Source organism: Saimiri boliviensis, chromosome 7 (assembly GCF_048565385.1).
Source record: "Saimiri boliviensis isolate mSaiBol1 chromosome 7, mSaiBol1.pri, whole genome shotgun sequence".
NCBI lineage: Eukaryota > Metazoa > Chordata > Mammalia > Primates > Cebidae > Saimiri > Saimiri boliviensis.
The window spans coordinates 88,574,335-88,602,145 of record NC_133455.1 but is presented as its reverse complement, the minus strand read 5'-3'; the positions used below and the strand labels follow the sequence as shown (position 1 = coordinate 88,602,145).

General features: G+C 36.8%; 1 protein-coding gene across 3 annotated transcripts in view; it reads left to right on the top strand.

Annotated features, from left to right (window-relative positions):
- ITPR2 (inositol 1,4,5-trisphosphate receptor type 2) overlaps window positions 1-27,811 on the top strand; it is a 497,691-nt gene that overhangs the window by 94,898 nt on the left and 374,982 nt on the right. For 2 of the 3 annotated variants that reach the window (XM_003926591.4, XM_074402943.1), the window contains exons 3-8: window positions 15,205-15,320; window positions 16,107-16,193; window positions 18,284-18,442; window positions 23,375-23,473; window positions 23,783-23,866; window positions 24,150-24,296. In XM_003926591.4, the coding sequence (XP_003926640.3) occupies window positions 15,205-15,320; window positions 16,107-16,193; window positions 18,284-18,442; window positions 23,375-23,473; window positions 23,783-23,866; window positions 24,150-24,296 (692 nt within the window). Of the gene's footprint in view, window positions 1-15,204; window positions 15,321-16,106; window positions 16,194-18,283; window positions 18,443-19,485; window positions 19,531-23,374; window positions 23,474-23,782; window positions 23,867-24,149; window positions 24,297-27,811 lie in introns of those variants that run through there. The other variant, XM_074402941.1, reaches the window with a different exon arrangement.

The following is a 27,811-nucleotide window of genomic DNA, read 5'->3' as shown; positions in this document are numbered from 1 at the left end:
TAAATAGTTTATCTTCCTTGCATTTTTACTGAAGTCTATAAAAGCATTGTATAGATTTGTTTATTTTTATAACACTGGGATCACATTATATGGTGGAGTGAAGCTTGCCTTTTCTACTGTGTGGTGTATCGCGGACATCCTTCAGTGTTTATATTGATCTGCCTTCCTCTTTTCATTTATTTCTTTTGTAGCGTATTTCCGTTTATCTTCCAGATTTTAGAATAATAAGTTGGTACTCTAACCTCCAAAGATGACTAATATGTGTTTTTAAAACTAATTATGAACTCATGGATTTTAACATCTTTGGTGTGTTTTAATCCAATGTAGCCATTCATCTCGATGCTCAGTAGTCTCGATTTTGTTTGCTGAGACCCTCTTCAAATATTTTTGGCATGACCCAATAGTCTGTTCCTTACTTTCAGATGTGACAAGGTATTCCAGGCTCTTATTTTCTCCAAATTGAAATTAAATTGTGGATTAAACCTTAATTTTATTGTGTGCTGTGTTAAGAAATATTTATCTCACTAGATTTAATTAGATGTACCTGCTGAACTACCTGGGCGTGCCGTATCAGTCATTTACCAAATGATTTTGAGAGCTGCCTTGTGTGGGGAAGTCAAACTAGATCCTGTGATTTAGCAAACAAGTCACCCCAGCATTCCTCTTCCCTCCTACCAACCAAACCAAACCAAACCACAACAACTATTAATAAAACAAATCCTTATTATGTCTTTAAAGTGTATCTTTTTTCTTAAAAATATTTATGAGAAAAAATTGATCCATAGAAAAGTGAACAATTGAGGACTATATACAAATGTAGTAATTTTATTTTCAATTTTATTATATAGTAATTTATATCACATAAAATTTACTCCTTTTAGATGTTCAATTTAATGATTTTTGTTAAATATATACAGTTGTGCAGCCAATATTTAAATCACTTCCATCACCCCAAAAAGCTCTTCTTGGCCCCTTTGCAGTCAATTCTTGCTTCCACCCCACTTCCAGGTAACCCTTGACTTTCTTTTGCATGCTATAGTTTTGACTTTTCTGGAATTCATGTAAATGGCCTCGTGGTATGTAGTCTTTGTGTGTGAAGGATATCCATTCAATATCCACTTTACTTCAGAGTCTATCCGTTTATACCCTAAAGATAGAAAGGTCATAGAAAAGACTCTGAAGTGGAGTGAAGGATATCCATACAATATCCATTGTATGGATATTCTACTACATTTGGAGTTGGAAATTTGATTTGCTTTCCCCCATTTTTGGGAAACTGTGAATAATGTAGGTGGGCATTTGCATACAATGCTTTGTGTGGACATATGTTTTAATTCTCTTGGGTAGATACCTTGGAATGGGATTACTGGATCATATAAGTATCTTTTAACTTTTCAAGAAACTGCCAAAATGTTCTCCAAAGTAGGGAACCATTTGGTGTTCATACCACCAATGTATGAGAATTCCAGTTACTTCACAACCTCATAACACATGACATTGTCATTCTTTTTAATTGTAGCCATTCTAGTGGTGTAGGGCTAATTGTGGTCTTAGTTTGCATTTCTCTAATGACCAGTGGTATTGAGCATATTTTTATGTACTTGTTAACCTTCCATATATCCCTTTTTTGTGAAGCATCTGTTTAAAGCTTATTGGATTGTATGTCTTCTTTTATTGAGTTATAAAAGCACTTTCTATATTCTGGATCCAAGTCCTCTGTTAGAAATGTGCTTGCTTTTGCAACTTACTTTTAGGTTGAGTTTTGATAAGAAAATGTTCAACTCATCTAAGTTTTTATTTGAAATAGAAAAGAACTAATCTTATCCAAAGGATATAGTACATTTTAAAAGAATAATTTTATAAGTATGTAAGGGAGAGAAAGAAAAGAGAAAGTATGGAGAAGAGATAAAAGAAATATTGGGGAGAGAGTGAAGTAAGAGTATGTGAAAGGAAGAAAATGATTAGGAAAAGAGAAGAGGTTAAAACCACAAAGAGATCCAAGCTCATTCTTGTTGGTAAAAAGAAAAAACAAAAACAAGCCCCCCCCCCAAAAAAAAAAAAAAAACAAAAAACAGACAAAAAGAGATGTAATGAGAGAGAGAAGCTAAAAAATAGAGGAAGAGAACAACAAACAAATTTACAGTTATGGAGAATAAAAGAATAGAGAAGAAAAGGAGGAGACCAAAAAAAAAGAAATGCCAAGAGAAGAACATACTCCACCCTTGCTTTCATTTCCCATGATCTGTCTGCCATGTTGTCTCCTCTCTGCTCTGTTGTCTCATCCCTCGGTTCCCTACTTCTCATTCAGTCTGCTTACTGGAAGTCCCACCTTTCCTCCTACAACCCAATTCTTTAATATTTTACTGTTCCACGTTCCAAACTTACAAAATAGCTGGGTTATGTCCTTTCTATCTTTAGGGTATAAAAGGATAGACTCTGAAGTTAGTTGTTTGGGTTTGAGTTCTACCTCTGTGACCCTGGGGAGAACCTAACCTTTAAAATTTCCAGTTTCATGATCTGTAACATGAGAACAATAGTAATATTGGTCTCAAAGTTTTTATGAAGATTAAAGAATCTGTATAAAGCTTTCATCATTGTGCTTGGCATAGAGTGCTCAGTTGTTAAGTATTGTAGCTGCTATTTGTGTGTGGTGTGTGTGTTGCGGGGAGGGAGTGTTTCTTGGTTATCATTTCTTTCATCTTTGACTCTGTTCATCTTTTAATCTGGGAGTATCTTACTGAACAAAAAACTTAAGTGACAAAATACCACAGCAAGCATCATGCTTCTGAAACTGCAAAATATAAACACAACTGTATTTGTTCATGTGGAATGTGAAGTTGCAAGTAATAATAATACATATTTATATAGTGCTTTAACTTTGAGCATTTTAATCTAGCACTGACAGATATTTAGTAGTAGAAGACTTATGGGGTCTGGGGTTGAAGTTTCATGGTTTCTGTAATACTGAGATGCCAAACCAACCACAGTTTCATAAATACAGCTGATGCAGATGAGGTGTGTGAGGTTTTTATGTAAATGCAGAACATGAACTCTTTCCCTTTTTGCCAGTCACCTCTACCACAATTCCCTTTGAAAAACAGAAGGTAGTGGTCAGGCATGGTGGTTCACACCTGTAATCCCAGCACTTGGGGAGGCCGAGAGAGACGGATCACAAGGTCAGGAGTTCAAGACCAGGCTGACCAACATGGTGAAACCCTGTCTCTACTAAAAACACAAAAATTAGCCAGGCATGGTGGCATGCGCCTGTAATCCCAGCTACTCAGGAGGCTGAGGTAGGAGGATCGCTTGAACATGGGAAGTGGAGTTTGCAGTGACCCGAGATCGTGCCATTGTACTCCAGCCTTAGCGACACAGCGAGACTCCATCTCAAAAAAAAAAAAAAAAAAAAAAAAAAAAAGAAGGTGGTATTTGGGAAAGACCTTCCAAATGCAAGATTCCTGCTGCACTGTTTCTCATCTGCCTCTGCCTCAACATGATGAGTACAAGTTTACTTGCCTCTGAGTAATTTGTATTATTTGGATTTTTTCCAGTTGCCGGCAAGTTTCCCCTTGCATGGAACTAAAATTTGCTTTGATCCTGGATCAATATAGGGAAAAACTTTCCTCCCTCTTTTACATGTAGAAGTTCAGCTACACAAAGTGGGATTATGCCAACTCTTTATTTTCTCTCTGTTAGGCAACGTTTGAACTATTGTTGCTCAAATAACATGAACCGTGTGTTTTGCTTGCTTTTCTGTTTGCTGAACTTTGGATACTGGCTAATTTGCTAGGATGCTGCTTAAAATGTGGCACCTGTAGAACTGGACTCAATAACCTGGATGTGTTCCTTCTTCCTCTAATTGAAGAATCATTCTTCTGTGAATCAGCCTAAAATGGTGGCTCAGCTTTTCTGCTGGACAGCACAATATTCATTTATTTATATTTAGAGTGATAATATACTTATCACCCAACTAGTACATTCTTGAGAGTGAAAGGGGGACATGATTAATAATTAAGCTCAGGCAACAGGCATAAACCAGAATTGTCCTGAGCACACAGGGCTGTAGGTCATTCTAATTAAGTTGAACTCAAGCCTAAAGTCTAGGCTATTTTTAATTTTTAAAATATTAATTGCTAATAGCCTTGGTGGTCCTCTCTATCATGTACCAAAGTAGTTGACTTCTTTTTTTACCTTAATATTTATGTTTGTATAAAGTTAACTGCATTGATGTTTGTCCTGTGGAGATTTAAAAAAAAAATCTAGATTTTAATCTGCCTAATTAGCTACTCCTCTTCTCTCTACATTATCTGCAAATTTGATCAACAACCTTCCTGTGTATTTTTCCGTCATTAGAAATCAAAAAGTTGCCTTTCCCAGATGCTGAGTACCAATCACCTCACCCCCTGGAGCGCTCAGGCAGCAGGAGTCAACTGAGAACCAAGATCTTAGGGTATTCCCTTCTCAGGTGTTGTATTTTAATAGGAGACCCCCTCCCCCCCCCCAAAAAAAAAGATGGTTAAAACCTTTCATAGCAGAAAGAGTAGATATCTATGATTGTTTCTCAGGTAACTTGGCAGGAACTTTGTTTTGCAAACAGATTTTGAGCGTCTTCTGTATAGCAGCTAATAGGTGCTGAATATAGAGTTACATGTAAACATGTTATCTAATAGGAAGCACTGTCTGATAGATGGATGCTATAGTAAAGGCAGAGGCCAATCACTGTGGTGCTAAAAAGAGGAAGACATTTTTGAAAGGGCATCTTCCCATCTTCCCATTCCATTGTAATTATCTATATAAAAATTTGACAGGGCCGTTAATTTAAAACTATAGTTTTTGTGTATTTCAAAAGTCATTCATAGAGCAAGGGAAAGTTTCCTGGTCTCAATTTCCTTTCCTCCTGACCACAGGATATGTTTATGTAAATTCGAAGTTCATTTAGCCCTAACCTGTGCATATGTGCAGTCCTCTAGAAGGGTGGCTTTTGAATACTTTTAGTTGCGACTCTCAGTAAGAAATACATTTTATATTGTAATCCAGCATGTGTGTATGTATGTGTGTGTGCACATGCACAAACCCACACACAACCAGAAACAAGTTTCTTGAAAGAATACTTGCTACTTGCAATGTCTCTTCCATTCTCCTCTCCTCCCTTTCCCCTCCTTTCCCCCTTTCCCTTTCCTCTCTTCTCCTTCCCTGTCCCCTTCCCTTCCTTTCCCCTATCCTTTCTCTTTTCCTTCCCTTTTTGTTTCCTTTGTCCTTCCCTTCTTTTTCCCTTTCTCTTCCTGTTCTATTCAGTTCCATTTCAATTCATTCAGAAAGGCTGGTTGAGACCAAATAAATTGATTTCAAGCCTAGCTAGGTCAGGTGTGGGGCTCACGCCTGTAATCCCAGAACTTTGGGAGGCTGAGACAGGCAGATCATCTGAGGTCAGGAGTTTGAGACTAGCCTGGCCAACATGGAGAAATCCTCGCTATACTAATAATAGAAAATTTAGCTGAGGGTAGTGGTACAAGTCTGTAATCACAGCTACTAGGGAGGCTGAGGCAGGAGAATCGCTTGAAACCAGGAGATGGAGGTTGTAGTGTTGTACCATTGTACTGTGGTTTGGGCAACAAGAACAAAACTTCATCTCAAAAAAAAAAAAAGGCCTGGATTGCACAATTAGAGTTTGTTAAACTCTGCTCTGGGGTTGTCCATTGACTCCTAAATTATCTGTAGTTACTTTTTGGTAGTAATAATAATTAAAAGAAAGCTAGTCTTATTGGGGCATAAATCAATAATAATATTGATTAATAAGACTCCTTAATCTTTTTGTTATTATGAATAAATCTCTTCTCACAGAGAAACAAGCATAACACACTGATTTTGTTTTAGGTCTCCCATATGAGAACAGCAATTAATTCACTACTGGAACAACAAACAGCAAGCAGTTCTTCACTCTAAATACTGCTATTACATAACTGTGACTTGGCAGAAAATATCCAGTGTACATTTTTAAAAAAAAAATTTAGGAGAATAGTCATTACAGTCTTGCTAAAATTGGTTTAAAAAGGCAAGCTTACTGCTATAAAGTTAATTTACCTGTATTAATAGTTTAATTGTTCACCTATTAGAAAATTATTGCTTTCCGAGTGGAGGCCTTGAAGCCATGAACTTCTCTGCCCAAGTGTTTCTGGTTCACCACTTGCTTCTCTGTTGTAGTCATAGTTATAGGTATTCGCATCATCTCTTTTAACACATTTTTGGGCCCTTGTAGGAGAATTTCAGCAAGAAATCTCGGAATTTGAGGCCAGAGAAAGAGGACTGTCACATTACATGTTTTAATTTCAGTGAAGGTACCTGGATGTAATTGTTAATGTTCTAATTTGATAAACATACAGCATATTCTATTAAATTATGAAGATGGGCTTCAGAGGCAGGTTATTCTGGACTAAATTTAAAAACTAGTTCTGAAATTTTAGGGTAGAGCTCTAAAACATTCTGAGTTTCTCTTCCTCCTTTATAAAACTAATACTTACCTCAAAGCGTTTGTGAAATAATTAAATGACATAATGTATGTGACAAGACTTGAAGTAAAAGGAGTTGCTATGGAAATACATACTCATATGTAAACATATATAAAATATATTATGCATCCGTAAACATTATGTATGTTTCTTATCTGCATTTATGTGTATAGAAACATATATGTATGTAAAAAATCACTTCCTTTCAGATCTGATAATTGTGCAATGGAATTTAGAGGCTTGCATTTTGATATCTGAATCAGTCAGCTTATTACATTTGTTTGATTATCAGTGTTAACATGGCACACTGAGAATGGGAAAATTGATTGAAAAATTATACATTAAGATTTTCGGATGGCAGATTTCACTTACATCTAGTGTAGTGCCTTGCTCAATGCTGAAACTCAAACCGTGACAAGAATATAAATTAGCATTGTTTCCTCCCCACTCCAAATGAGGCAAAGGATAAAGTTGTATTTGTTCTTGAGTGTTTACCTACTAGTGTATGAATCAGGCAATTAATCTCTTTGCAACTAAGATTTCATAACATTTTTACTGATGTTTTAGTATTTATTTAATTACATATACACATGTAATATAATTTTCATTGAAAACCATTCATTAGTTTCTTTTTAAGTATTATAACTGTGGCACATAGGCAATTAATCTCTTTGCGACTAAGATTTCGTAACATTTTTACTGATGTTTTAGCATTTATTTAATTACATATACACGTGTAATATAATTCCCATTGAAAATCATTCATTAGTTTCTTTTTAAGTATTATAACTGTGGCACATATGTATACATATCTTGATAGTATTTTTCTAGAGGTTGTGTTATGTTGCAAGACTGTGGTAGGGATGAGAACTGAGTCATATTTTACTCTCTGGCCAGTGGTTTTCTTTCTTTCTTTCTTTCTTTCTTTCTTTCTTTCTTTCTTTCTTTTTTTTTTTTTTTGAGATGGAGTCTTGCTCTCTCACCAGGCTGGAGTGCAGTGGGGTGATATTGGCTCACTGCGGCCTCCGTCTCCCGGGTTCACACAATTCTCCTGCCTCAGCCACCCTAGTAGCTGGGATTACCGGCACACAACATCATGCTCAGCTAATTTTTGTATTTTTAAAACAGATGGGGTTTTGTCATGTTGGCCAGGCTAGTCTCGAGCTCTTGACCTCAGGAGATCTACCTGCCTTGGCCTCCCAAAGTGCTGGGATTTCAGACATGAGCCACCACACCTAGTCTGCCTGGTGATTTTCTTACCATCTGAATTTCCTAAATACATTAATAGATGCTTTAACAATTTAGTCTTTAATTGACTAAAATCACATCTATTATGGGAAAGAGATGCTTAGTATTTGGTAATAAAAATGATAACTTTTTTAGGAGATCTTACTGTGATGACCAAATCAAAATTGGGGTAGAGGAGTTAGAAGAGTACTGTCTGAGGATATTTAGGCCTGTTAAGGAGAAGCCAGATTAGGTTTGTTCTAAATGACCTTGATGTATACATGTAGAATTGTGAACAGCATTTAAACAGACAGATTTTGCCTCAACATGACAGCCTGCTCCTGAATGGCATCTTTGTGTGGCTACAACACACTGCATTGGGTTCAGAGGATTTTGGTTCACATTCCACCTCAATTTCTTACCAAGAAAAGTCTCAGTTTCCTTCTCTGTAACATGGAGAAAATAACCCTGGCTAACTCCTGAATGTCTTGTGAAGCTCCAGTGATCTTTATTATCAATGTGTAGTGCTGTTTGTAGTTTACAAACGCTCCATGGTAGTAAACTGTGTTGAGCAAACCAAGTGTGGCATTAGTGTCCCTACCACTAAGAGTTCAGGCACTCACTTGTCAGGGCATTCAGGCATCCTATGTGTGGTTGAACTTGTTTATATTTATAATATTCCAATCTAGGGATACTATCCTGAAGGACCTAAGCAACTCACTTTTTGAGTTTTTGCTTCAAAGAAGGGAAATATTGGATTTTATCCAAGGCTTCTTCAAGTGCTAACATTTTATCAGTCTGCAAGCCTGTAATAACAAAATGCCATTTCTCTTCATCTTTTAGTATTTCTTTCATACTAAAATAGTTGGCTTTCAGCTGGAGGAAGTTACATTGCAATCTTTGTGGTTGCTAACCCATATGTTGTGATTAGTTTCATGTTTGCTAACATGAAAACTAGCCTTCATAGTATTATAGAGGACACTTGCCCTCTTAGATCCTCTCTCTACAGTTGCCTTAGGGAAGGCAGGTGGGGGATGGATGTTTGGTTTGAAATTTGGGTTCTTAAAATACATTCCTTTTTAAAACTTCTGAAAATAAAGAATTTTATACAAACATTGTATTTCAGGATGTGTTTCTTAGAGAAACTAAAAAATGAAAATAATCTACAGTTGTATTTTCAGCTAATGAATGCATACTTCTTTCTGCATCAGCTCTGAATTATATTGTTTTATTTTTAATTAAAAAATTTTTATTTTGTAATAAAGACTTGCATTGTCTTCCAGGCTGGAGTACAGTGGTATGATCATAGCTCACTACAGCCTTGAACTCCTAGCTCAAGTGATCCTCTTGTCTCAGCCAACCAAGTAGCTAGGACTGCAGGCACGCATTATTACACACAGATGATTAAAAAAAAATTTTTTTTTCTTAGAGACAGAGTCTCAATTTTTTGCCCAGGCTAGTCTTGAACTCATGGCTTTGAGCAGTCCTCCTGTATCTGCCTCCCAGAGTGCTGGGATTATAGACGTGAGCCACTGTGCCTGGCCTGAATTCTAATTTCTAGTGTCTAGTTGCCCCTTGTCTGCCTGCCCCTTATCTTAAGGAGAGTTTTTTTTTTTTTTTTTTTTTTTTTAACTGTGTTCTATTTTATTATTGGGAAGGTTCTAGCTTGCTCTTCTGTCTCAGAGACCATTGTCTTCATTGAACTCTGCTGCATCCACTTTATGTCGTAAAGAGAGAAACAAAAATCCCCGAGGCGCTCCCTCCCCACCTTTCTCCACGTAGGGAGAATAAAGCCCTTAGAAACCAAGTTCCCTATAATTGGTATGAGGTAGTTTTACAGGCTGCCATGAAAAAACCATTTGTTGAATGCCTGCCTTGTGATGAGCACTTGCCTCATTTAAATCTTAAGCCATCTTTAGGCAGAAGGAGAAATGAAAAACCAAATTTTCTTTTTACCATTACCAAAGGATACTGCTGGCCAAGACATAACTTGAACTTTACATATGATAGCCTGGAATGGAGTCCTAAAATCAGTTTCTGGGGTTCAGGGGTGGCCTCAGATACAAATATTGTAGAAAGTACATTCACAGGTAAAAAACAAAACATTACAAAACATTTCAAAACTAGAGAGGTATTGTAAGTGGAGGTTTAGACTGGTTTCCTGCCAGATTTCCACAGAATCATGTGTGAAAAAGGTTGGCTCTTTGACTTACGGTGTTACATGCTGTGGGTTACGTGATCCATACCATTTGAATGGCTTTCATATTTCTTCCCTGCTAGAATTTGTAAGCAGGCTAAAATGCCACCAATGCTATGGGTTTAAAATGAACGCTTCCGAGTGACTTAATTTCCTTCCATAACTATTAAAAAAAAAAAAAGATGAAAGTTCTCATTCTAACCCATTGTTCTTATAATATTGTCTGACTGAATGTATGTCTGGTTGGCTTACTAACATTTCCTGAACTTCTGTAACTCTGCAAAATTGTTGGCCTCGGGTCTTAAGGTTAAGCTTTTAAAAAAATTAAATGAAAATAACTTCCTTTTATTTGTGCTTTTGATGCTCACTCTATGAGATAAACCTTTCCTTTTTTTATTCCTTGAGTCTTGAAATGCTGAAGAGATTGTTGTTAGAATTAAAAAATGACATTGAGTCAATATCTGATTGAACTCCAAAAACATTTTTCTTAACAGTATTAAACCTCTACAGTTCAAGGAATACTAGAGAGTTTAGAAGCAGGATGAGGAGGGCAGGTGACAGTGGGTTGTTCTGAAATAGCTGTAATCCTGCACACTGAAAAAAGGTAGGCTTGCCAGAGGCTCCACCCTTACTGATGTTAGTGATAGTATCTGCATTTTAAAAAAGATATTACATGATAATGAAGATTTAATCCTCTTCTTACTGCCATTTTGTTCCAAGGAATTTGAGAAGTTTATACAAAGTCACACTGTGTCATCTTAAACCAAAGGGGTGAATACCTTGTAATTAGTTGGGAACTCTTGGTGTGTGTTTAGGTTTTATCTGAGAACTTTTCTTTTTTCTTTCTTTTCTTTTTTGGCTTTTTTCAGCTTTCCAGTGTATGCCTAACATATGCCTTCTCTCCCCCCCCGCCTTTTTTTTAACTTTTATTTTAACTTCAGGGTTACAAATACAGGTTTGTAGGTAAACTTCTGTCATGGGGATTTGTTGTACAGATTATTTCATCACCCAGGTTTAAGCCTCGTACACATTAGTTATTTTTCTTGATCCTTTCCCTCCTCTCATCCTTCACCCTCCAAAAGGCTCCAGTGTGTGTTGTTCCCCTCTATGTGTCCATGTGTTCTCATCTTTCAGATCCTAGTTATAAGCAAGAACATGTGGCATTTGGTTTTCTGCTCTTGCATTAGCTTGCTAGGGATAATGGCCTCCAGCTCCATTCATGACCCTGCAAAAGACGTGATCTTATTCTTTTTTATAGTTGCATAGTATTCCATAGTGTGTATCTACTATATTTTCTTTATCCAGTCTATGATTGATGGGCATTTAGGTTGATTCCATGTCTTTGCTATTGTGAACAGTGCTGCAATGAATGTATATGTGTATGTGTTTTCATAATAGGATGATTTATATTCCTTTGGGTATATACCCAGTAATGAAATTGCTGGGTCCAATGGTATTCTGTCTTTAGGCCTTTGAGAAATTGTCTTCCACAATGGCTGGACTATTTTACACTCCCACCAACAGTGTAGAAGTGCTGCGTTTTCTCCATAATCTCACTGGCATCTTTTGACTAGGAGTAGCTGTCCTGACTGGTGTGAGATGGTATCTCATTGTGGTTTTGATTTGTATTTCTCTAATGATCAGTGATGTGGAGCTTTTTTTTTCATATAATTGTTGGCCGCATGTATGTTTTCTTTTGAAAAGTGTTTGTTCATGTCCTTTGCCCACTTTTTAATGGGGTTGTTTGTTTTTTTCTTGTAAATTTGTTTAAGTTCCAAAAGCAATTGCAACAAAAGCAAAAGTTGAAGAGTGGGAGCTAATTAAACTAAATAGCTTCTGCACAGCAAAAGAAGCTATCAACAGAGTAAACAGACAACATACAGAATGGGAGAATTTTTTTTTTTTGCAAATTATGCATCCAACAAAGGTCTAATATCTAGCATCTATAAGGAACTTAAACTACTTTTTATTACCCTTTGCTGAGAGCTCTATAAGGATTTAGTCATCTCTTCATCTTAGTGAGGCTATTGCTGAAAGAATGAAGCAATATCAATAATAATGCCTTACATTTATAATAGGACTTTAAAGTTCACAGAGAACTTTCACACAGATTTCCTTTTTGCTCATCTCAGCAACCCTGTGAATTAGGTGTGGCAGGTATTAGCACTTTTATTATGCAGTAAATTTAGAATCAGACAAAATATGTGACCAGCCCAAGAACAGTAGATTTTAAAAAATGTGTTCTAAAGGAGGCAGAGAGAGAATTAAGCATGCACACACCCTACTGACACCAATGAAAGCTTCTTAACAGAAGTCTGTGTGTACCCACATCCCCTCCTATTAGCCAGAACAGTCCTGCAAGATTAGTTCCCATGCAGAAAGAGATCAATTATTTACTGTAATTGAAAGTGAGATGTCCCCTGTGGGAGGTTGCTGAGAGGGACTGTAAAACTAGGGCCCTGAAATGGAAAGGGCTTTTGAAATCCAAGACTTTGCACTTCGGATAGAGTGGGTGGAAGCTTGTTAATTTGGCTATCTTCATTTCCCCCTCCCTCACCTTTTCCACCCCTGCATCTAGTCGATTTTTAAGCCTATTGGTTTGGTTGCTTTATTTTATATCTATGGCTACCTCAAAACTACCATACAGCCCCATTTCCATCCCTACTGTCTCTTTACACCAGCAGTGGGCTTTGGGGCTGGCCTTCGTGCCCCTTGCTCATGCCATTTTTCACATGCTGTAAGAGATTAAAAGTCTGTAAGAGATCAGTGTTTTCCATGGGATGCAGTCCATCCTCCTTAGCCTAGAACAAGCGTCCCCAAACTAGGGCCTGCGGGCCGCATGCGGCCCCCTGAGGCCATTTATCCGACCCCCAACTGCACTTCAGGAAGGGGCACCTCTTTCATTGGTGGTCAGTGAGAGGAGCACAGTATGTGGCGGCCCTGCAGTGGTCTGAGGGGCAGTGAACTGGCCCCCTGTGTAAAAAGTTTGGGGACGCCTGGCCTAGAACATAACACTGCAGATCTTGACCTCAACCTACCATACCATTTTTACTTTGCTGCCTCACTGGTGGTTTTCCTGCATGGTTAGGGGTCCCTGAGCATTCTCTGCCTTCATACCAGCTGCTGGCTCTGTTTGAAATGCCCCTCCCCTCAGCATGGGAGTTCCCTTTCCCCCGTGCCAAATGAATATTGGTTCTTTAAAATTTGGCTGTGTTTTCTTCTTTCTTCTCTTTTGAGAGAGCTTTTCTGACCTCCCCTACCTGTGAAGTTGGCCATATGCATCTTTGTGGCTCATAGCATCTTCTCCAGAGCTCCTTTCTGAAGCTTTCAGTAAACCATGAACTTTCTGAGGACAGGGTCTGAGTATTAACCCCTGTTTGCACAGGGCCAGACCACCTGTAGGGGGATTACAGTAAACACAGTTTGGCTGAATGTTTGGCTTCACATCACAATGACCTCAGCTACCACTCAGGAACATTTGGCCTGACAGTCAGTTTGCTGACTCCCCAAAGATACTGCTAATTAGGAGTGCTATTGAGGTGGTCTGAAATTTACAAATATATTTCCTCTGTTAAAGGATCATTTCCTGTTGAGCTTAATTAGGAATCTGTAATAATGGAGAGAAACACAATTTTTTCTTTTTTTTATTTCTGAAGAAAGTCAGAAAGCATAAACTCCAGATGATGGAGTTCAGTTCCCCTTGATCATGAATTTGTGCTTTTGCTGAGTGTAGTTTTGTCACTTACCTAATACAGGATAGTCAAAATAGTCTGCTGTATTAAATTGGGAGCACTCTTGTGGGAATGTCTGTGAACAACCTGTGGATTTGTGCTTCAAGAAATGTGTATAATTCTCTTTGTAGTTGCTAAGATACAGGAAATAACTTTTAGGGCTTGTATGATATACTGCCAAGGAAAACATTTTCCAGGGTGTTGGTTTTTGGTCACACACGAGCTGGGTGTTGATTCCTGTATCATACTGTAATTGTGGTAGCCTCTTAGCCTACTTTTAGGGGTTGGAAGTTATCTGTTTTCTAGTATCTATAAGATATTTACTCATCCATATCAGACCTTTTAAATGAGAAATTAAGATTAGTTTGCTATTTCCTTGTCCGTAAAAGGGGGGTGGGGTAATCAATAGAATGTGTTTGTATAGAAAAAAAGTCATTATTGTCTTGTTTTTCCTACATTCCTTAAAGTATTTACAGCCATATTTCTTGATCCTTTCTGCTATTAAACCATGAAAAAGTGGTATTTGAAAACAGATAATCTTTTTAAATACAATTAATCTGGAGGAAAATAATGGAACAAGATTATTATATAATATAGTCAATAATGTGGCTAAAATGGATATTTGAGTTGACTGAATTTTATTTTTGTGGTACTTATTTGTCAAATGAGAATGACCCTAAATATCAACACATTGGGCAAAATAAATTTTTTATGTTGAACTCACACAGTATTCTGTGAGAAAAATGAAAATAAGGTTTGAATTTTCTGCATTACTACTTTTTTATGAGAGAATACTGAGAATTAACCTTTATTCTAGATTGCAATCCATTCCACAAGCATGCAGAATCATTAGCATGTGGCAAAACTGTTGAGTTCTTCCATTCTCCTCATTGAAAATAAAACCTTTTTCTTTTCGACTTAGAGATATCACAAAACTATAATATTCCTCTATGATTTTCTATCTTGATGTTTAGTAGGAGAGTCAGGATTGTAATCTTGGTTTAGGTGTTTTGTTTTGCTTTATGTTTCCATCATATTACACTGTCTTTTAGATTTTCATATCATATTCACCCAGGTGTTTGAAAACTTGGGGTGACTCTAATTGTCAGCTGTGATCTACTTCCTGGATCACTTTGGCTTTCAAATATACATAGCACAAATACATATTAATTGTTCAAGGTCAGATAAGGCAGTGAAAGTCACTAATCTTGTTCTATTTGCTTTCTAAGACGAGGTCCCCCATTGTAATTAATACATGTGTTATAATATCAAAATTACATGGGTTTGATTTCTTCATACACTGGCTATAGTGGTCTTTAAAAAACTTAAAATAATGAAAAAGGGGATATTTTAACTGAATGTAAATAATTATTTGAAAAGGTTGTTATAGAGTGAATGGATATTTGGCCAGAGGATGGACTACATGATCTTTAAATGTTCTGAATAATAAGGGATTACAGGATTCCAAAAATGGGTTATAAGGGAAATCTAAGAAATGCTGGTAGCCTTAGTTACAATGTTTTTGTTTGTTGGTTTGTCACAGACTGCCTTTTCAAGGTGTGCCCTATGAACCGATATTCTGCCCAGAAGCAGTATTGGAAAGCCAAACAAGCCAAACAAGGGAACCACACTGAGGCAGCCTTGCTGAAGAAACTGCAGGTAAGGATCAGGCTTCCAATTGTCTGGCTTAGGCTAACCACGTACAGCAATGACAAAAGACGTATTTTGAGCTTCCTAGCTTTGTGATTTTACCCAATACACAGAGATTTAGAATACATACAGGAACACATTGAAAGAAGAGCTTTTAAAGTAATAGGGTGTGACCATTTGTTTCCTGGCATGTAGGTAGCATGTTGCTGCTGCTGTTTTTTAGGGTGTGGCAGACTAATTCAAAGCTTCCCATCAAAATGAAACCAATTCAGAATCTCTGTTAGAATATTAAATCCAGTTATATTTTACTTGACGTAATCCTTGATATTTTTCCTGAAAGACTAAGGAGAAAGATAATTGAAAGACCATTGTTTATGGTTTGCCTGAGTGTAAATTCCATAGAACTTAATTTTGCCTCATTAAAATTCCTGGTACTTTCAGAATTAAGAACTGTACTTTGAGACTTTTGAAATTCTCCTATTGTCCTGGTTGGTTTTTCTACCTTCTTAAATTAATTTTATAAGAACAAAGAGCCTAGTACTTTTCCAAAATGTCCAGCATAAAAGTGACCCAAGATGTGTTGGAGGGGATTTCACCATACATTGAGAAATCATTACACTGTATCATTTATTTAATCACTGCTCCCTTTCTCTCCTCTTCGCAAGAATCCAGAAGAGAGCAACAAACCTATTTTATTCCTGGTTATTGTCTTGTTCCTAAAAAATTACTTATTTGTCAGTTATTGTACTCTGTTTATTGTATTTCCACATTGAATATTTGATAATCATCTTATAGCACGCTGCAGAACTGGAACAAAAACAAAATGAATCAGAGAATAAGAAACTGTTGGGAGAAATTGTGAAATACAGTAATGTTATACAAGTAAGTATTTTCTCTTAAATGAGGTGAGTATTTTATGGGGAGTTTGTCAATAGTTGGCAGGAAAGCCAAACTGCATTAAAATTTTGAGATACAATAGTTTTTCCTTTGATGGGAATTATAGATGATATGATATATTGTGATGGATTCAGTTGATATTCGATGCACTATTCTGTATATTTAAGAATAAATCTGACATATACACATAAAGAAGTGATCTTATTAGATGTATGCACAAGTTATTACATCAAAAAGAAGAGGGTCAGGAAACAATTTCCAAAGGCCTGTAATAAAATAGTTCTTCAGATTAGTGGGAGCAGTGTTTAACACATGGAACTTTATTTAGCTTTTCATTTTGTGAAGAGAGAAGTTTTCACTTTCAGTTGGAAGTCATCCTTGAATTGTTATTAGAAGGTCTTCTATTTCAATTAGTATGCACACTCTTATCTCAGCTGCATTCCTTTCCTGTGTTTTGTTTAGATCTTTTTAGCTTCTTACTTGGTTATTTGTTAATATACACCCCACCTTTTTCAAAAAAGAATGTAAGGCACTCTCCAAAATACAGAGCACATAGTGAGATAAAATAGAAATAAATAAAGCAATTGGGTCGCAGGGAAAATCATGGTAGGATTAATAAACTGAAATCAGGGGTGAGGCATGTTTATAAAAACCATGTTGTAAAGTCTGGTAAATTTTGGCTTGAAGGCTTTTTCTTGCCCACTTCGCCATAGGAAAGCATAGTCTGTTACAGCATTGACTAGGAGATCCACAGCATAGAGCCAAATCAGAGGTCTAGAAGCACAGCTGTTCCCAGGAATAAGACCAGGGAAGTGTTTTTCCTATGTGTGCTCATAAAGAGGACACTGTGTGATATAGTAAACAATAGCCTTGACAACTTCCTTACAGTAAATGCTACAATGAGGCATTTCATAGAGCTGTTTTTAAAGATAATATCCGTGATATTTTGTTATTGGCCAATGGCAAAATGCCAGAGCACAGGGCAGTCAAAGCAGTGCACTGTTAGGAGAAGATGTGAGAAGCTGGGACGGCTGCTCCCTGAATGTATGACTTAATCGAATGATGGATAATGTGAAACCTGCAGCCTGAGTGGGCTGCATGTCTCTGGGGCAATCCTTCATAAATAGAGTTTCTCTTAACCAAGTTTTGATTAAATGTCAGTAAGTGGAGCTTATGCTCCTTGTAAAGTACCTGAAGCACAGATGTTAGTCTGGTCAGTGAGAGGCTGTGCCTTGTTCTTTAACATGGTGGATCCCAAAGGTCAGCCCATGAGGGTTTCCCTTGGTCTACAGTAACATAAGGAGCCAAGAGTATGATAATGAGCATTTCAAAATGCTGATTTTCTTTTTTCAATTAAAGAATGGTCCTTTTTTTGAGATAATTTCTTTATTATATTGTGAATACTGAAATGAAATAATTGAAATCATAGATGGAAAGGTTATTTTGTTTTGGTTTTGATACTCAGTAGAATCGTGTTTTGGTAAGATTTTGTTCACAAATTCCAAAAAAAACCCTGAGAAGTGATGCTTTTACACTCATCTGGGAGGAAGTAGGGTCAGCATCCCCTGGCAGAAGGTGTAGAGCCTACTGGGGATGAGCAGCTGCCTCCTTACAGAGGAAAAATTAGGGTTGACTGTGGGTAGGGCTGATTAATAATGCTAAGTGGGTCAGTGCATTATTTGAGTTTTTTGACCTTTCTTTAGTATATTCTGTTTTTGTGGCTATGTAGGCATTGAGAAAGGATATGGTTTTAGAGAAAATCAAGGTCTTCTTTGGAAAAACTAGTTTCAGTCTGTTATTTATCAGTAGATGAAAATCATTCAGAGGGGTCCCCTGGTTTTTTTTTCCTACTATGCTTACTTCATTGTGAAGCAGAAATGGGGGCAGAGGGGAGAAAGAAAACAAAGAATGTCAAGTAGGAAAGATGGTGAATGTGGAGGCTGAAAATACTCCTTTGCTTAATTTTCACCTCAAGCTATGTTAGGTGAATATATGGTATACGTATAAAGCATATGAATATAATTAACAGAGGAGATCAAAGAATGAAGGTGCTAGTCTGTGTCTCTTCCCTACAGCTACTGCATATAAAAAGCAACAAATATCTTACTGTCAACAAGAGACTACCTGCTTTACTGGAGAAGAATGCCATGCGTGTGTCCTTGGATGCTGCAGGAAATGAAGGGTCTTGGTTTTATATTCATCCCTTCTGGAAACTGAGAAGCGAGGGTGACAATGTATGTAATATACAATTAAGAGGGAAATAGTGGGTTCATAAAGAAAATAATTCCTAATAAGTAAGAGAATCTAGAAGGTACAAAAAAGAAAATATAGTTTTTACTCAATGCCTTATTTTTATTTTAGTGTATACTAGGTTAAACATATTTATTTATAGTACAAATTGTGCTCAGAAATCATAAGACAAAGTTCAGATTAATTTAAAATCTTCCAGCTTGAATTTGTATTAAAGAACTTAAGCAACCATAGTTTTGGCTGAGACTTTTAAAAGAGAAGGTAAGATTACTTTTTTGTCTAATCAAGAGGGAGCTTGGTCATAAGGAAAAAAAGCCGTTTAGGAAATAGTATGTGCCCTTTGAATGAATAGAGTGACGCCAGGAATCATGACAGTATTCCATTTACTGGCTCTATGGCCAGCTGGTGAGTCTATAAGTCTTAATAGAGATGGAGTAGAGGAGCTGAAGATTGACATCTGCTCATTGATGGCAGCTATATTTATAATATGTTCTAGACTACTTGGGGCACTGAGAAAGGAGAATCACTTAAGCCCACCAGTTCAAGACCAGCCCGGGCAACATAGTGACACCTTGTCTCTAAAAAAAATTTTTTTTAAATGTTGTGGAGTATGTGTGTATTACATGTAAATTTTAGTAGTTGCTAAAATATTTTCTGCTACTTTATAAAATAGAGAATAAATTATAAAAAATATTCAATAGGATCAAGAGGGTCATATTTTTGTGTATATACATAAAATATTGGGTGATATTCCTTAGCACATGGAAGATGCTCAGTAAATGCTTCTATATACTGAATGCTGAATAAGTTTCATAAATACTGGCAAATACTAAGATTAAAAAAAATAACATTCTGAATTCAAAGCAATATAAAAGTATAATTATTCTGATAGAGTTTTTCAGTCAAAATTTTGATTGTATTTTAAATGTGTTTTGGGTATTTCTTGTCTTTGGAATGTCTTTATAGTGAATCTATTTTTTCCAGTGAATTTTGAAGTACAAATTCAATTCCACAGGATGCAAGCTTTTGGATTTAATTTGGTTAATAAATTATCTGGCGATGTCTTCCTTTGGTAAGGTTTGGTAGAAGCATGGCATGCAGGAATGTGATGCACTTTAAGCCTTGTATTGGTTGGATTATCTTAAAAAAAAAACCCTACTTTTTATATTTTTTCCTTTTGACATCGGGTGATGTGTGCTGTGAGCATGATACACATTTTAATTTCATTAAATAGTTAATTACAATCAACTCTCAATTATTCAGACTGATGATGCAGTGTGTGGACAACCTGTGCCTTTGAGGCCCTTTCTTGCAATGCTTGTTCCCATCCCCAACCCTTCACTGAATAGTGTCCCTGTCTACAGGAGGTCCATGAAAATTAAACATGAAAACAAACCAAACCTGAGCTTGAGCTCAGAAGGAATGTAATGAAATGATTGAATAAGTTGGGGTTTTTAGATTCGCTGTGGATTATATTAATTCATCCTGTCTGCTTATGCATTCATTTTATCTATTCTTTTCCCTGCTGCTTTTACACAGTCAATAGAGAGTTGAATGTAATGAACTATTTCAAATAATTAGTTGTACTGGAAAAACAAAAGAAAACAAAACCGACTACCCAAACACTCAACCTTAGTGAAAATGGACAATGTAATAAATGCAATACAGGAGTTCTCCTTATCTGGATGTGCTTCAGAAAGCATGGCTGAAACAACCTTCCACACTGCTTTTTGCTGAAACAGCTCACTGTTTTTGTTTGCCACTGTGTAGCTTTTGTGTGTAATTAAGGTTGCTGAAAGCATAATCACACCCACAGCCCTATATTGGTCACATAAATAATCATATTGCAATACTCATTTTCTTCCCTAAAGTAGGTGACATCTTTCTAACATATAAACCTACTGTGTGGAAGGCAATTGGAAATACAGCCAGTTCATAACCAGTGGTTCAACTACTACTGATTTTCTTTAAAAATATATTAAATCAGAAAGAGGAAATTACAATGTTTAGAGGAATTTTTAAATTATATTTTACTATTTAGCAATACATGAAGTTTTAAGTATTCTACAAGATGTTCTGTGATCCAAATGAAATGCAGTAGTTAGTCTGGAGAAAGGAAACCCTATCTTCAAACACAGGCAAGGTAATCATTGTCAAGCATAAGACTGAGGACCTGAAAATTAGTGAATGAATATTAGGTTCTACTTATGAGTACCATTCTTATAAATTATTGGAAACTGTTTCACAGATATCAAGAAACATTTTGGCTATATTATTGATCTCTTAAAAATATATACAATTTTAGGCTGGTCATGGTCACTTATGCCTGTAATCCCAGCACTTTGGGAGGCTGAGGTAGGTGGACCACCCGAGATCAGAAATTCAAGACCAGCCTGGCCAACATACTGAAACCCTGTCTCTACTAAAAATACAAAAATTAGCTGGGAGTGATGGCGCATTCCTGTAGTCCTGGGTACTTAGGCTGAGGCAGGAGAATCGCTTGAACCCAGGAAGTGGAGGTTGCAGTGAGCTGAGATTGTGCCACTACACTCCAACTTAGGTGACAGAGCGAGACTCCATCTCAAAAAAAAAAATTTACACACACACATTTGTATATATTATACATATTTAAATATATATACACACACACCATTTAATGGGTTGTGTTTTGAAGTAAGTATATGGATTGACCCAAAGCTCACAGACAACTATAATAAAATAGCAAGACTTAGAGCAGTGAACGTAGGTGCAACCAAAAATATTCTCGAATTGGAAGAACATAGTTAAAATATATCATTATATTTAGTAACTTATTGGCTAGTATTTATATGGCACAGATGAGAACAAAATATTAAACCAAATCCAATTGTTCTTTAAGAAATTGGAAGTTGAGAACACATGGACACAGAGAGGTGAACAACACACCCCAGGGCCTGTTGGGGAGAGTGGGGTGATAGGTGACGGGGAGGGAACTTAGAAGATGGGTCAGTAGGTGCAGCAAACCACCATGACACATGTATAACTACATGTTCTGCAAACCTACATGTTCTACACATGTATCCTGTTTTGTTTTTGTTTTGTTTTGTTTTGTTTTAGAAGAAATAAAGAAAAAAAAAGTAATTGAAAGACCAGATGCAGCACTGGCAAAATGTGGTATCAATCTCCCAGTACTTTAGTGTATGGCTGATGACTCAGGCCTCTACGTGGCTCTGTGACTTGGAGCTGCCTTGGTGTCATGTGCAACAGCACGTATTTTCCTGGACAGAAAGGGGGTTAGAAATATGCTTACGTCATATTGACTTTCATTTGTTTTTGCTCATAATTTAATTTTTAAAAGGGATACCAATTCATGGTTTAAAGATAGAAAGCAGTGTAAACATACATTGTGAAAAATCTCTTTTCTCCTCTTTCTTTTTTCCATCTGCCGAATTCCTACTCTCTTCTTCCACAAGTACCCACTGTAGAGATTTCTTTATGCAGATACTCCTATTCCCTCCCTCACATTTTTACACAATTGATAGCATACTACATGCCTTGCTCTGCCTATTCATCTTTTCACTTAATACTGCTCCTCAGTGATCTTTCCTTAACTGTATAGAGAGCTTCTATGATGAATCTCTGTGAATTACAGCATCTGACTTCTAATGGACTTGAAAGGTACAGTGGTGAGTAGAGACCAGTCCTGTAAACAGCAGAAGCTATTTCCACAAACCAAAGCACAACCTTTCTTTGATTGGTGGGCTTGAGGCTTCTCTATTGTATTTCAATTGCCAGATACAGTTTGTGAGAAGAGTACCATATATGAGTGTAGATTCCTCCGTATCATTCATATGAGGTTATCTGAAATTATGTTTTTTTTTTTAAAGTTTGGGTTTCAATGAAGATATACTGCAGGGAGAAGTTATGTTTATTCATATTGACTGAATCTTGATTTGTTTTTCATTTATCTATCAAACTCATTTATTCTAATATTTACTTGGTATGAAATATACAAAGGGAGGGTTTTGTTTTTTATTTTTGAGATAGTGATCAATTCTATAGCTGAGAGCTTATTTACTATAATAATATATCTTCTAAATAAATTTAGCAACATAAGTACCTTTAATAATGAAAATTAAACTGTCCATTATTATCATGAAGAAAGATTAACATCAATTCTACACAATTTGAGTTAAGAATAAAAACAAAGTAGATATTGCTACAGTAGCATAAATAAAAAAATCAATTAGACTTACTTCTTTAGAGCACTTTTCCCATAATCAGTTTTAGTTTTTGTTTAAAAATGAACACCAGGTTTAAGGAGCAATATGAGTTTAATATATTTAAGATATGAGTGAATCAGATGCCCAAAGCGCAAACGAAAAACTTATTTCTACAAGGTCATACATAATCCTATATTTCCTGAATTGAGCTGACATTAGAATTTTTATTACATTTCTGAGACTATGGAAGAGCAAATTTACTCATCTCTCATTGCAAAGATAATACAAGTATACAACATGTTCTGGTTGCCCCTGCAGTTGTTCTAATATTTAGATAGATTACTTTTTTTTTTTTGGTGGCAGATGCATTTACTCTATCTGCTGTGCTTGTGGCATAAGACTTCATGGGGAGGGATAATGGCCTATTTATTGATTTTAAGAAAGCTCTAACTAAAATGGGAGATGAATATGAAAAAGACCCACACTAGCCTTATGAATCTAGACTGATAGGCCCTATGGGACATGCTTATATGATCATTTATTAGAAGATATTTTACCTCAAAGAGAAAGAGAATTGAACAAAAATTTGTGTTAATGATAAAAGGGCCAGATGTCAGATCAATAATGCGGGCTCCTGTGCAGTTATTTCTAGCTTCAAATATAGCAGCAAAGATTCATGCAGTGTCTTCATTGTGATTTATTTCTGCTTCCTAGATTGTTGTAGGAGATAAAGTTGTTTTGATGCCTGTGAATGCAGGGCAGCCACTACATGCCAGCAACATAGAGCTTCTTGATAACCCAGGGTGTAAAGAGGTAAGCTCAAGTGGGAAAGGAATGAATGTGTTGATTTTTCATATAAGAGAGAGGGAGAAAAAAAGTAATATAGTTTCTTTTATTGTTTTCATGAGCATAATCCCGGTTATTCTAATTAATATCCCCAAGGTACATATAGCTGGGATTAGCTATTGCTATTTTTGGATGGTCTCTCAAAGATACTTGTATTGAGCTACATACTTCATTATCCAAAGTTGTCCTTAATTTCCTTTTACTAGTTGAAATAATAATTTCTGGTAGAGAATGGAATCTGTAGTCTTATAACTTTGAACATTTCTTCATTAACAGGTGAATGCTGTTAATTGCAACACTAGCTGGAAAATCACTTTATTCATGAAATATAGTTCCTATCGAGAGGATGTATTAAAAGGAGTAAGTATGTGCTACGTAGGACATTTGCTGGCAGTAATGAAAGTAGTCTTAACTGAAATTCTAGATGCAAAACCTATATATTCACTAGTGTTCATAAATTAGAATGTGAGTATACATCTTAATATTCTGAGTGTTTTACTGAATTTCCCCCATCAATATTTTAAAATGTTTAAATAAGCATTAAAAGTCAAGAACTAGCAGAAGGGTCCAGAGTATCAAAACCAGAAACAGACACCTGCTTCTTCCGATTATTTGTTCAGTTATCTCTTGACCTTTTTTCTAGGGTGATGTTGTTAGATTGTTTCATGCGGAGCAAGAGAAGTTTTTGACTTGTGATGAATATGAGAAAAAACAGCACATTTTCCTTCGTACAACCTTGCGCCAATCAGCTACTTCTGCTACTAGTTCTAAAGCACTCTGGGAAATAGAGGTATATTAATATTTTTTGACATGTAATAAATATTTAGATCAAAAAGATAAGATTCATTGGGCTGGTTGTTTTATTGTTATAGGCATCATTTATGATAGAATCATAAAACAATAATTTTTGTGAACCAACTTGTACCTATCATTGCTGTGACCAATTTGAAAGAGACTATTTCCTTAGCCTGTCTCCTCTTTGGTATCTCTCATTTTTTCTCTCTCTCTTTTCTCTCTCTCTCTCTCTCTCTCTCTCTCAAATACACACACATAAACACATTTTAAAAGGGTACATTATGGTCTTAGTTTTAACAAATCAACTGTGAAATGTCAAGACTAGTTAGACTGAAGACCATGTTCCTCAAATGGCATTGGAGTCAAGATGGACTAGGATGACTAATTTTGAGGAAAGGTGGATGCCAGAATGACTCAGTCCCGGGGAGAACAATGTTTTTTCTTCTGTGGATGCCACCATTTCTATTGGAATCAGGAGACCCCTAGTTAATAACTCATTCATCTTTCTAAAAGTATCTTTTAAATGTGGAACATGATAGAGTAATTAAGAAAATGTAACCTACAGATTTTTTCTTAAAGGATCTTTTTATATGTGGAGGAGGTAAGATCTACAGAATTGCCTATGAACAAGAGGTTTACTGGACGTCTGAGCCACTAGCTATGGTTGTCAACCATTTCAAATCCTTCATCTGCCCCCCCATTTTAAAAACATATATTTTGTGATGCTCCCTTTAATATTCTAAAATGAAATTTATAGGTAATATTATTTATATATTCTAATAGGTAGAATTAGCATAATGCTCAAATTCTAACATAAAGAAGAAATAAAAGGAAAATACTTTATAATACAATAATATGTATTTCAACATGAGAATGACTATCTAAAAGATATAATATTTATGTGTTTCTTGGATGGTTATGTTTGGATTTGAGAGACATGGTTAAAGAAGAGGATCAGAAGACAGTCCATAGAAGTACAGGAAAATGAAAAAGCAAAGGTGGCTTTTGCTGTAACTGTGCCACTGCACTGAACCCTTTCCATCAAAATGCATAGTTGGAAATGCTGTAACACATTGAACAGTCAGAATAGGGAGCAAATTATTTGTTTAATAATTTTGAGATGTCTTCACTTCATTTAAATGTCCCTTGCCATAATGAATTTCATATAAGTTGTTGTAAAATGTTTTTATCTGATGATGTGCTAAAGTGTTGCCAGTTTATAGTGGCGGTAGCTTTATTTCTGTAGGAGATTTGAAAGATGTAAGCTGCAGGACATTTCTCTATTGTGTGCTGTTACAGTTGGGCTTTAGTAAGGAAGCCTTAGGACTGTGCTTGCCCGGCATGAGCATCAGGTGTTTCAAGCAAGAAGGAAATTACGTTCACACTGTTGGAAGGGCTGGAGGAAGGAACTTGGAATGGGGGGCATGGGCTTATCTGAATGCAAATAAGCAAGCGATGACTGCTTCTCCACTGAACCTGCAGGCCTCTGCTCACATGCTGAGGGGTCTTTACTCACGCACCCGGTAGCAGTGGGCACTAGTCAACTGCTACGACTGTTACTGCAGCTAAAAGAGGAGGCTCTCTTCTACTGTTCTCTGCTTCCCTTTCTAATGGGAATGTCCTCAGAGTCCTGCTGGGTGAGGCTTTCGGCCTCTGTGATGCACGGGAGCATTTAGCAGGGTGGGGCTGGTCCTGAGGGCCATACACGGTGTTGAGCACATGCTGGAATTCCTTGTAAATTGCAACATAGATCATATCTTGGTCACTGCATATTAAATGCCTATAGCATCTCTCCAAAATCATGATGGTAAACAAAAACACCCTCCCTTCCAAATCTCCAGAATATCTCCGCTAGGGAGCCTTACTGCCTTTGCTAGACCCACTGATGTATAGGAGAGTAGTTCTTAGTCTGAGATTTTCAGATTATTTTTTAACCTTAGAAATTATATACAGACCACAAAATGTGTGTGTGTGTGTGTGTGTGTGTGTGTGTGTGTATTGTGAGACAAACATTAGATTTTATCAGATTCTCAAAAACATCTTTGCCTCCTGAAAGGATTAAGAGTTCAAACACTGACAATATCGTAGTAGCCAGTGTGATTAGCAAAGGATTTGTGGAAGAAGTTTGACTTGAGATTTTGAAGGATAGGTGGGCTTTTGGCCACAGAGGGAATGTTTTATGAGACCTCATGCACTTTGAAGTATTTTCATAATTATTATCTTACTTGAGTTATGAGAGTATGGGAAGACAGTTGCTGGAGTCTAGCAGAAGGCATTAGAAAGTGAAGTATGTTAACACACAAAGTTCACAATTGCAGCAGGAGACAAAGGGTGGTCAGTACTAGCAAAAAGAACATAATGTGCTGAGGGAGAGTCATGAAAAGTGATCCTAGCACTTGGATATGCCTTATGATATTTAATTTTCACAACAGTCCTGTGAATTATCCCATTTTGTGCATGAAGAAATAAGGCTCAAAGATGTTAAATTCCTTTCTGTGGTTATATCACAGTAATCTATGGACCTGGCACTCACATGCTGAGTCTGAGTATAAAACTCCCAGCTTTTCTGCAGCCCGATCCCACCTGTCATAACGAGGTGTGTCAGAACTTCTACTGCATTTATTCCCAGTGAGCCTAGGGGCTCAGCATCTGGGCAAGGCCATTCAAAGACAGGTATTAAAAGACATGTTGTTGGGCTGGGCAAAGTGGCTTGCTCCTGTAATCCCAGCACTTTGGGAGGTCCAAGGTGGGTGTATCACCTGCGATCAGGGGTTTGAGACCAGTTTGGCCATCATGGCAAAACCCCATCTCTACTAAAAATACAAAAGAATTAGCCTGGTGTGGTGGCATGCACCTGTAATTCCAGCTACTCGGGAGGCTGAGGCAAGAGAATCGCTTGAACCCAGGAGGCAAAGGTTGCAGTGAACCAAGATCACACCACTGCACTCCAGCCTGGGTGACAAAGCAGGACTTTGTCTCATCCCCCCCCCCCTTCAAAAAAAGGATGTCAATAAAAAGCATGCATGGAAAGGGCCAAGAATTAAGTAGTTTAGACCCTAGGCCTCAACGTTTGTGGTTCTCTCTTCCAATCTGCATGGCTGTCTTTCTCATCCTCCAGGATTCAGCTCACATAACCCAAGTGGCCCATACTGATGACAGTTGTATCTGAAGTTGCCTTCCCTAGTTCCTCATGCACTCCATTTGTGTCATTCCTGGCACTTGCCAGGTCTTATTTATGTCTTTGTTTGCTAGCTTTCTCTTTTCCATTAGAATGGAAGCTCTGGCTTTATCCACTGCTGTGTTTCTCTTCTTTTGAAGAATACTTGGCATATAGTGGGCTCTTACTGCAATATGTCAAGTATATGTTTGAAACACAAAGGGAGGAAAATCTCTGTATTTCCGCTTTGGCATTGGAAACATGTCTTTCTGAGTAAAGCTGTATCTGCAGATATAAGGCACAAGTGTCATGCATGCATGAGTCAACAACTGTTATAACATGTCTCGCTCATT